At 41.9% G+C, this 11,520-nt stretch overlaps 1 protein-coding gene across 2 annotated transcripts in view; it reads right to left on the bottom strand.

The window, feature by feature from the left end:
• Window positions 1–4,914: 4,914 nt before the first annotated feature.
• The window catches only part of CABCOCO1 (ciliary associated calcium binding coiled-coil 1), a 55,508-nt gene continuing 48,902 nt past the window's right edge, over window positions 4,915–11,520 (bottom strand). For both annotated transcript variants that reach the window (XM_057421569.1, XM_057421570.1), the window contains exons 6-8: window positions 10,299–10,421; window positions 9,730–9,876; window positions 4,915–5,240 (exon numbers count right to left, since the gene is read on the bottom strand). In XM_057421569.1, the coding sequence (XP_057277552.1) occupies window positions 5,163–5,240; window positions 9,730–9,876; window positions 10,299–10,421 (348 nt within the window). In that variant the 3' untranslated portion in view covers window positions 4,915–5,162. The remainder of the gene's footprint in view (window positions 5,241–9,729; window positions 9,877–10,298; window positions 10,422–11,520) is intronic.

Raw genomic sequence — 11,520 nt, 5'->3', positions numbered from 1 at the left:
TTGGCCGGGGTGCTTGTAGCAACTCACTTTTCCCCCTTTTGTTCTTTGAATCATCTGCATAAACATTCAAACTACATAAAACTGCTAGCAAGCCTAGGCAACACTGTGAGTGCAGAACTCCACATGAACAAAATCTTACGTTTAATGCAGTTTTTGTTGCATCAGTGGCAGCACAGGCTTTATAGAAGTGCTACTATGTAAAAAGTCAGGTTGTTTCTACCCTGGAAATATTTTACATTCTGTTCTTTTGCAGTATTACTAATTTTGAGTTCTGTTTAATGCTCTACATCTGAATGGGACTCTCAATTACAGGAGTCACTGCAACTATCATTTGATTTTCTTTTTTGTCACGTACATGTAATCTGAACCCATAATTGCTGGAGCCCAATGCCTGTTCTGCACACTCAAAATGCCACAACAAAATGGCCTCAAATGTTACATTCAGTTTTGAGTTGCTCATGGCATGCAACGCTGCCTTGCGTGCTTTGTCATTACTGTTACTTCCTGGTGACCCACGGCAGAGAAGTGGAGGTGATTTCACCTTGAATACACTTTCTCCCTAGACTGCAGCCTACAGAAGAACTGTGTAGTTGCATGTTGTGGCAGGGAGTTGTGGTTTAAACCCAGCCAGACAGCTCGTTCACTCACTCACAGTGAGCAGTGCCGGGCTGGAAGCAGTCGAGGCCCGCAACCCTCCCCCTGGGGGCTCTCCCCTTCCTCGCTCCCAGAGGGATGGGGAAGAGAATCAAAAGAATGCAGCTCCCAGGGGTTGAGACAAGAACAGTCCAGCAACCAATGTACAACACAAATCACCATCACTACCGCCACCACCAACAATGATAAGAGAAAATAACAAGGGAAGAGAATATGATACCACCCGCCGAAAAACGAGTCCGACCCAGAAGATCCCGTGTCCTTCCAGGTAACTCCCAGTTACTCCCCCCGGGCATGACGTGCTGTGGTATGGAATACCTCTTCGTCTAGCTTGGGTCAGGTGTCCTGCCTCTGCTTCCTCCTGGCTTCCCCTCCTCCCTGGCAGAGCATGAGCCTCACAAAGTCCTTGGTCAGGGTAAACATTACTTAGCAACAACTAAAACCAACGGTGTTATCAGCACTGTTCCCAGGCTGAAAGTCAAAACACAACGCTGCACCAGCCACCAAGGAGAAAAATGACTGCTACTGCTAAATCCAGGACACAGGGGCAGGTATAACACTAGCCTAAAATGAGGGAAGGTGGAGAGGAAAGAGAGGGGGTTAATTGTCCAGTTACCTGCAGTGTATCTTGCTGCTGCATGCCATGCCATACTGGCCGGTGCAACACACAAGTAAATTTCACACGAGTAAATCTCACACAAGTAAATTTCACAAAAGTAAATCTGTAAATGTTAGCTATGAATAGTTTACCAGCCTTGCTATCTCACCTGTCACATCCACAGTCCACCACCAATATGTGCAAGCAGCAGATGAGAGGTTAAAGTCCACGATGGCACCCTTTCTTCTGAGCAGATGTCTTCCATGCACTTGTAGGTTAGCGCAGGATCAAACCTATGCTCTGGAGGACTTTAAGGGAGATTTAGATACTAAAAAAGAAAGTTTCACTGTGAGGGTGGTGAGGCGCTGGCACAGGTTGTCCAGAGAAACTGTGGCTGCCCCATCCTTAGAAGTGTTCCAAGCCAGATTGGACGGGGCTTTGAACAACCTGGTCTAATGGAAGGTGTGCCTGCCTATGACAGGGGGCTTGGAACTAGATGATCACTAAGGTCCCTTCCAACCCAAACCTTTCTATGATTCTGTGATATGTGTATCTGGATGAATGTGTTTTGGTGGTCAGCTGTAGCACGCATTTAAAAATCTGATTTAAAGGGCGCAATGCTGACTTTGCCACATTTTGTGGTCAGGTTGGCAGTGTAGGTTATGGAAGAAAATGTATTTTTCTCACTTGTGAAAAGCTGAATTTGAAGCCTACGCAGAGTGGCTTTTCTGGGAAAGCAAATTTTCTAGGAATGCCAGTTACAATTTTAGGAAGGAAACAATGTGGCAATTTTCAAATTCAAATCAAGTTTTGGCACAGAAGAGGAAAAGCAAGGCTTGAGAAGAAAAGGTCATGACAAAACACTATGAAACAGGTAAAAAACTGTTTTCTCTTTTTGTCTCCTTTCCCATCTCTTTTAAAGCCAGCTTCTCACTAGAAAAAATGCTATCTCTTCTAAACTTCGATCATGCTGTCAGTATAATGCAGGAAAGCACTGCCTGAAAATAGAGCTTTTCTTTTGCTAGAGGATAATTACTAGTTGTTCACTGTCTCAATATGAAATCCCAGTGAAGACTTGGATTTTACCGTGAAGATGCCAAAAAGCATCAATATTATAATATTATACCTTACACAGGAAAAAAAATATGTCCTCTGTCCCCTGGATAAACCACCACTTCTCTGGCAGACAAGGTAGATCATAACACCTCTCTCTTTCCTTTCACAAGATCTGATTTGAATTGAAAGCTCTGTAGGGTGGGAACATGTTAGGAACCACGTTAAATATGTGTATTGTAAAAAAAATGTTACAGCAACAGCGTTGGGGAAAAAATAAAAGGAAGAAAGAAAAAAATAGAAATCAAAGATTGGCATACCAAAGCCTCAAGTATAGGTCCCAGGAATGACAGTATAATTATTTTTAGAGATGACTATAGCAGTAACTCAACATGACGCGAGAGACCTGAGAAACAGCAAGCCTGATTTAAACCAATGGAAAAGCCAGGAATGCAGAATGGAGACTGTTCTTAATGCACCATATTGCATCTGAACATTTTGTTCCTACCCATCTATCCAAAGCATGACGTTTTGCATTTCATATTAACATTCTGAAGACATTAAAGGATTCTTCAATTTGATGTTCATATGCTGTGTCAGAACATGCACTCTGACTTCTTAGAGAGATATTATGTCTACCTTTTACTCATCTTCCCTCCTCAGCTTTCTGACTATCCTCCCTCCCCTCTCACTCCCAAAAAAATCCCTAGGGCTATTTTTTATTGGTAACATTATTTAGTTCAGCAGGAAGATAGTTACAAATACAGTTTGTGGGATTTGAACTTCACTTTGGATTTCTGCAATACCTCAGCTGTTATGCATATGTACTAAGACTGAATGCTAAGAAATCATTGCAGCAATACTTGATGTTCATATACAATTTCTCATCTTCAAAGCACTTTAAAATTTCCCAGAGGTTCTAGAAAATCTGGGAGAGGGAGGAAAAGATATGGGCAAAGCCTTTGTTTAGCATTGGTCTTATCATAAATCACAGTTAGTCCCTTTCTGCTTCACGCTACAGCAGGAATGTAGTCTTCAGATTAAAGTCTGAAGTGCTAAACAATGCTGAGTTGCCAGTAACACATTTTCCCTAAAAAGTATTTTAAATACTCTTTTTTCTTTTTTCCATACGGACAGCTCTGTTCAGAAACTCTGTTCTCACCTTTGAGTTCAAAACCAGGGAAACTTGTGACATTAGCATAACGTGCTGTGAGCTGATTTTAAGTATCGAAAAGGGCATTTTGAGAAAGTTTTGATAGCAAAAAAACCCAACCCATATTTCAAAACAATAAAACAACAAAGAATATAACCAGCAATCTTAACAAATTTTAAAATTTAATATAAAAGAAAACCCTGTTTTAAAGGTAAAACTAATAATTCTGCATTAATTCCTTCAGTGTTCAAACCAGAACAGTTAGCTTTTCCTAGCTGAAAGGAAGCTGTCACTAATTTGCTGGCCAGTGCTGGAAAGAGCAATCAAGAAAACTTGGAAGTGAATCATTACAGAGCTTTGCTTCTCCCAATCACGTACTAGGGGGAGAATTTTTCTCAACACGAGACCAAGTAAAATACTCTGCCCGCTTAAAATGTCAAACCATTGCTTTAGAAGAGCTCTGTGCCCAATGTGATCTGCGCTCAAACGAGCACACCCAGGCTACTGGCACCCAGAAGCAGCTAGTGGAATTTGCCTTCAGCTGCGGACTGCTCCCCACTGATGAGCGTGGAGGCAGTGCCTCTTCCCTGCATCAGCCAGCAGCAGCCCCTGAAAGTCAGGCAATGCCAAAAAAGACCTTTTAGGAAAATTGTTTCAAGCTATTTTGTTTTGACGGGGCTGAGTGAGGCTTGCAAATTTTTTCATTATCACCATGAAAAATGGGGATGAAACAAAACAAAAAACTAACTTGTTTTACTTAGTGAGAAACAAATATGAAATAGTAATGAATAAAACACTCTATTTCTCAAATATTCCACTAAACATGTAATCCAATCCAGCCTTTATGCTTGAAAGCATCACTTGTATTTAACATGCTTTCTAGGGCACAGAGATCTGTGACACAACAGTTAATACAGACTACAATTTTGAAACATAAATGTTTAACCAGTTCTTCTGAGGTAATTCATTTGATTGGATTCCTTTTGAGTTTGAAACATTTCTATAATGTCTGACAAAACATAGAAGCATTCTCAGATGAAAGGTTACATGCATTCCAGAAAATTTTCCACTGAAATCTAAAGGAACTCTGCTTGGGAATACTGTAAAAGTGCAAACTCTTCATTTATGCAATTTTAATATAGTGGAAATACAAGATGTGAAAGATATTAAATTAGTTTTAAAGCTTAAGAAGCAATTTAAAATGGAATAACATACATATTATTAATGAATAACTAGAGTGAAAAGTGTAATTATATGTTAACTAAATTAACTCATTATAACTGCAGTGCCTCAAAATGAGATTTTCTCCCTATGTATTCTTATTCTAGCAAGGTTTCATGAAAAACATAGGTGTAAAGCAGAAAAAGTTATATTTCACAACTGGAAAAAGGAAAGAGAACGAAACTACAGTATTTTTTTTTTCCTTTTAAATTAGGATTTCTTCTCAGATACAAACTGAACTTCAACATGTTTTAATTATGCATCCTTCTGTTTAGAATCTTCTACTTAATTCTAAACTAAACAACACCACTGGCAGAACACAGTAAATCTGAGGATCTGGGATGAACTATTTCTAGGTAAATGTTAACAGAGACATTTTCCTTTATACAAAAATAATTATGTTCCAGCAGGGGGCCAGTCTCCTGTGCGTGCCATCCCCTACTGTCCAATTCTGTGAAATTCAACATCACCTTTCTTATCTGGCTATTCAGGACTTTTTAATTTTTCTGCACTCGAAGTATAAGCTACTTCTTGCATTTGCAGCTTTTCATTTATGTCTGCCTGTAAAGAAAATCAGAAGAAAAAAACTGGTTATGATGGAGCTATCTTAGGCTGCACATTGTCTTTGTGGTTTTGACACACTGTAGTGCAGTAAGACAGACATTATCCTACACAACTTCCTGTTCTGCAGGCGGAAAGGTGTTTCAGCCTGTACTTAAGTGATAACACTTTATCATATGACTGTGCACAACTCGATGCATGGTATGACTGCCATGAACAGGAACTGATCTGGAACAGCCATTTCTCATGTAATCTTGTTTTGGGAGATAGGCTAATTTGCCTGTATTTTCAAACAGCCTTTACCACTAAACACCAAATCAGAAAAATTGCTTTGGGGTTTGGTTGTTGCCACTGTTTTCCTTTGCTGCAGATGTTTGTTCTCTAGTGTAACACATTTGATTGAAACATTGCTGGAATTAGAAAGCATTACTGAAAATGAACAATAAAAAAACGTATTTCTGTGATGTTGCTTGTCTGTCTTAATTATAAACACAATTATGAATGTGCATCTGATCCTGGAACTCCAGACTGTTGTAGACATTGAGTGCTTAATTTACAGTGTAACATTTGTGGGGAAGGTACGAGGGTTGTGACATTTTTTAGTGAAATCTTTGGCAGTGATAATGCGCAGCAATCTTTAATTCTACAGAATTTGGAAATGTGGGATCACTGGGAAAAAGGCCACAAATACTGGGGCTTTATGGGGAATTTATGTGTATTTCTCAATATCAGAATTCATCATTGCAAAAATATGTGATAAATGGGAAGGACTACTATGACAATTTTTCCAAGAGTCACAAAGTTTTGTTTAAACAATTGGAACAGGCTCATAGGTCCTTTACAGACTCTGCATAAACTGTTCCAAAATTCAGAGTTACATTCTTAGTGGGCTTCATGTAATTTTGATAAATTAACTGATTTGGCCCAGAAAAGCTTGCAGTAACTTGCCATTTTAGGAAGTTTTTGGCTTGCCGGTCCTAGAAATCCCTACTAGTGCTATACTGCAACCCATCAACACACAATGACAGCTAAAATGTTTTCAAAGTTCTCAGTAGCTCAGATTAGCATCAAAAAGCTGGAATTTCTGCCTCAACTTTTTAGCTTTGGGGACAGCCTTCACCATATTCAATCCACCCTCAAGTATCAATAAGTATGTCCCCATCCCTTCACATTACATGCATATTTCGTTGCTTTGCTGTGGAACACTAACCCTCCATGCCAATTCTCGCCCAGCCAATCCAGCTGACTTTCTTCTCCAGTTTTTACATCCCTCTGTCTCAGATTCTGCCTTCAGTGAAAATCAGCTGCCACCATGCTTCACTATGGTTGCTGTTGTGATTACTATCAGCACTGTGGCATCAGACTAAAAGTTATTTTCTATACTCAACTAGAGCAACAGCTGCCTTGTGCTCCCTGGAGAAATAATGCAGATTGTGAAATCACAGTTCACTCATAACAAAATGGTGAGTCTGACCATGTATCAGGTAAAAATCTACTTATTAGATTACCTCAAAGGTCAAGAAACTGAGAAATCAGGTGAAAAAGATACACTGGTGGAAGACTTACAAAAACTAAAATTGGAAAAAAAAAAGGTGTTTTTCTCATCTATGCAGTTTTTGTAAAGTAAAAAAGCTCATAGCACTGAAGCCAATGAAATCAAGGTCAAGTGAAAACCAGGCACTTAATTTTTTCTGCAGGTAGGGATAGGAACAAGACAACATAAGCAAGGTTCCTTCCTGTTTCTAAAGACATGTTAAAATGGAATACAAAATCAAATAGTTAGATCAAATGATGGCATCATTATTCAAATTCATATTCCCCAATTATACACAACCCATGTAAAGCAATTTATTAATACCACACTATTTTCAGGGAATATTAGATATTTAGAATCAGAGAATGGTTTGGGTTGGAAAGGACCTTAAGATCATCTAGTTCTAACCCCCCCCCACCACCATGGCCAAGGACACCTCACATTAAACCATGTCACCCAAGGCTCTGTCCAACCTGGCCTTGAACACTGCCAGGGATGGAGCATTCACAACTTCCCTGCGCAACCCACTCCAGTGCCTCACCACCCTTACAGTAAAGAACTTCTTCCTTATATCCAATCTAAACTTCCCTCGTTTACGTTTTAACCCGTTACCCCTTGTCCTATCACTACAGTCCCTAACAAAGAGTCCCTCCCCAGCATCCCTATGGCCCCCCTTCAGATACTGGAAGGCTGCTATGAGGTCTCCACACAGCCTTCTCTTCTCCAGGCTCAACAGCCCCAACTTTCTCAGCCCGTCTTCATATGGGAGGTGCTCCAGTCTCCTGACCATCCTCGTGGCCCTCCTCTGGACTTGTTCCAACAGTTCCATGTCCTTTTTATGTTGAGGACACCAGAACTGCACACAATACTCCAGGTGAGGTCTCACGAGAGCAGAGTAGAGGGGCAGGATCACCTCCTTCGACCTGCTGGTCATGCTCCTCTGGATGCAGCCCAGGATACGGTTGGCTTTCTGGGCTGCAAGCACACACTGAAGCCGGCTCATGTTCATTTTCTCATCAACCAACACCCCCAAGTCCTTCTCTGCAGGGCTGCTCTGAATCTCTTCTCTGCCCAACCCGTAGCTGTGCCTGGGATTGCTCCAACCCAGGTGTAGGACCTTGCACTTGGCATGGTTAATCTTCATGAGGTTGGCATCAGCCCACCTCACAAGCGTGCCAATGTCCCTCTGGATGGCATTCCTTCCCTCCAGCGTATCAACCGAACCACACAGCTTGGTGTCATCGGCAAACTTGCTGAGGGTGCACTCAATCCCACTGTCCATGTCAGCGACGAAGATGTTGAACAAGATCGGTCCCGACACCGATCCCTGAGGGACACCACTCGTTACTGGTCTCCAGACGGACATTGAGCCATTGACCACAACTCTTTGCTTGCAGCCATCCAGCCAGTTCTTTATCCACCGAGTGGTCCATCCATCAAATTGATGTCTCTCCAATTTAGAGACAAGGATGTCATGTGGGACAGTGTCGAACGCCCTACACAAGTCCAGGTAGATGACATCAACTGCTCTACCCCTGTCCATCAGTTCTGTTGCTCGACCACAGAAGACCACAGAATTGGTTAGGCAGGAATTCCCCTGCCCATTGTGCACCCTCCCCTCACCAGACCAGTGCAGGCACTCTCTACACTCCAAGCTCTGCACTGCAGCCTCCCCGCTCTTCTGCTCTGCCCGGTTCCGACGCTGCCACCGCCGGGGCAGCCAGGGCAGAGCTCCCAGACCGGGCCCTGGCCCTGGCCCTGGCCCTGGCCCTGGCCCTGAGGCGAGCGCTCCCCATGCCGCTCTCTACCCGCTCCCGCTGCCGGCGCCAACTGCCGCATCACGCCCTATTCCCGCGCTCGCTGGGGCGGGTTTTCCCCGCTCAGGGCGGTGCCGTCCCTCCTGGCACCGCCCCCTGTGAGTCCCCCCTCGCGTCAGTAGAGCTACCGGCTCCTGGCACGGCCCGGCGGGGGCTGGAGGCTCCGTGGGTGGGTCTCGCTGCTCAGAGCTGAGGCTCCGGTATGCGGGGTTTCCCCACGCTCCGGTGTTGAAGACTGCCCTATGGAGACACCCACCTCGGGAAATCCTAATTTAATAACTTTTATATTAATGATAATTATATTATTTCATAATTTAATAACCTGCTTTGTCAACAGTGTCCAGTGCACTGTATCTAAAGTTTAAAGTGCTAATGGCACTTGTTTGTTGCAAGTAAGACCAAATTCCACCAGTTCCTTAGTGGAACTGAGTTCTAGCTGGTTTGCTTTCAATAATTTTATACACTTGAGGGAGTAGTTTACAAAAGAACAATGATGTACTCTGCTGGGTTTCCACATGTTTCAATTTACAGATCTCCTCGTAGGGAAGCAGGTCACCCTACAACAAATTTAAGTCCATTCACTGACAGTAGCTTCCTTCCGTTTCATGAATCCCGCAGAAAGAACTCAGACTCCTCAGGGTTTGCAGACCAGGGCCACCTGATGTGTTCCATTAAGGCAGCTCTTGTAGAGTAGTTACACACCTACCAAATCAAGTCTAGAACTGGCATGAATGTGTTATTTCTTATGCATATTGAAGGATGTGTAACATAGATGCATCTAACAATTTATATTAAGCACACATTGCTCCATCGCATTGCATATGCTCCATCACAGCAGCTGATCCTGAACCACTGAAGAGGAATTTTACCACTGACATCACTGAGTGCAGGATTTGGCCCATGTTTCTTAACACATAGTAATGCTGAAGATATATGTTGTTATATTACTGAATATTTTTTATCTTATCACATGTAAGCTGACTAAACTAGGAGTTATTTATAGAGGCTAATTCACATTTTTACAGCATATGGATGTGCTTTTTGCCAGCTTTAGCATGAATACAGTTTATATTCATTAAGGCTGAGCTATCTAATTAACTATAGACAAAATCAGTGAATAGCTTTCTAATATTAGTACCTCAAGGTTGCCAATAATTTCATTTGGGATTTCGTACTCTGCGGACTTCTGATCTTCGGCTGTGACAGCAGCCACAGAATCTACCTCAAAGGAATCTGCCTCTGGACAGAGCTCTTCCCCTTGATCAGATTCCTCTTGATCAGAACCCTAGCAGCAACCAACCACAAGAAATGTGTGAGTTACAACATTATCCTGCTGTCTACAAGACCAAACAGTGTCAAGCCTGAAGACATGCAACAAGACATGATGCCTGCTTTTGAGAACTCCTGCTCTGACAGAGACCATCAGTGTCTCTCCCTCACTGCCCAGGCCAGGCAGATCCTGAGGTTATGAAGTTGCATGGCTTGAGAGCTCAGAGGTGCTGACTCAAATAAATGTCCTCTGCTAACTGATTAACGCATTAGAAGTAATTTCATTCAATCTTAGGAGAGAATGCATGCTATGTTCTTGAGAGTAGATGTCATTAGTGTCTGGGCTCCAATGAGAAATAAATGAGGTAGGAGACTCATTGAAAACTATCTTAAAAAAAAAAAACAACAAACAAAAAAACGAAGAACAAAACTCTCTACCTTAGATCCTGTCTCTGCAGCTGTTAGGGATGTTATGAATGATGAATAGATACCCGAAGGTATGCCTTCTTCCAGCAGAGCAGGGAAGGGAGGATCTGCAGGTTCAGCAAGTTCAATCGCAGACTGGCAATATTAAAAAAAAAAAAAAAAGTAAGAAAAAAAAGTAATTCAAATGCAATTATTGCTCAGAGGTTTATTGCAGATTTTTCTAAGTGGAAACAAAATGGCTGCAAACAACAAAAAACAATACCGTTTTTGCTACTATCCAGGTGCTCAGAACTGGAAAGCATACTGAAAATGATTATAGATCAGCTTTAATTTCTAGCTGCATCTCAAGGGGCCTTCTTTATAATACTTGGCAAGAACAGATGATTTTGATAATTTCATAACACTACAGCATCTTACTCATGTGGATAATTAAGTTTAGAAAACACAGTGCCTAGATAACATGCAGTCTTCCCAATAAAAATATGTCACTTCTGAACAGGGATCTGGTTGCATTTTGGAAGTAAAGGACTCAGCTGACCACTAGGGTACTCTATCAAAGGAATCAGCTTGAGTAAAGTTGGAATAACCCTGCATCAAGTAAGGCCCTAAGAAATATGTGGCTATAATTTAAGAGTTGTCAACGGTACAAGTTTTGCTGCTTCATCATGCTTGCTCCCACTTCTCTTTCCTGTAAACATGGGAACCTCACTGGTATTCTGCTGGCATGTGAACTGTGGCTCCAGGAATGCTCTGACAGGGAAATGGCTTTTCCCCTCCGAAGTAGCTGGATGCAGTACTTATTCTGTGCTTGGGCTCTTGTGAGTGATGCAGAAGGTGGCCCTGCATCCTCTAAAGGGACAAGGGTTTGTGTCTTTTTTTGCATGTGTGGTTTTTGTGGGTTGTATTTTGGTTTGGTTTTTTTTAATTGATGAGAGAGAACAGGGGGACAAATTTTTTGAACAAGCAAGGAACAGTGTATAATACTAAAATGGTATATCTAGGGCCTCTGCAGTGGGAAATGCCCACTGAGAATACCAGGCAGATGTTCCAGTTCTGAGTCAGCTATTACAAACATGTAACTACATTAATTCACATCAGGGTAGTTGCAGCTCCCATGAATTAATTTCCTCATACCTTTGAAATCACAGCTAGTTTGATATTTGGTTTGTTTAGTTACTTGCTACAATTAAACACGCCGAAAATATTCAAGGGTCTGTACATTTGCAAAAGTCAT

Source organism: Pezoporus wallicus, unplaced genomic scaffold, assembly GCF_028554395.1.
Source record: "Pezoporus wallicus isolate ANWC-B61680 ecotype Strahan unplaced genomic scaffold, APGP_CSIRO_Pwel_v1 contig_4816, whole genome shotgun sequence".
NCBI classification, from domain to species: Eukaryota; Metazoa; Chordata; class Aves; order Psittaciformes; family Psittacidae; genus Pezoporus; species Pezoporus wallicus.
Note: the sequence above shows the minus strand (reverse complement) of the source record. Positions and strands in the feature narration are given on the sequence as shown.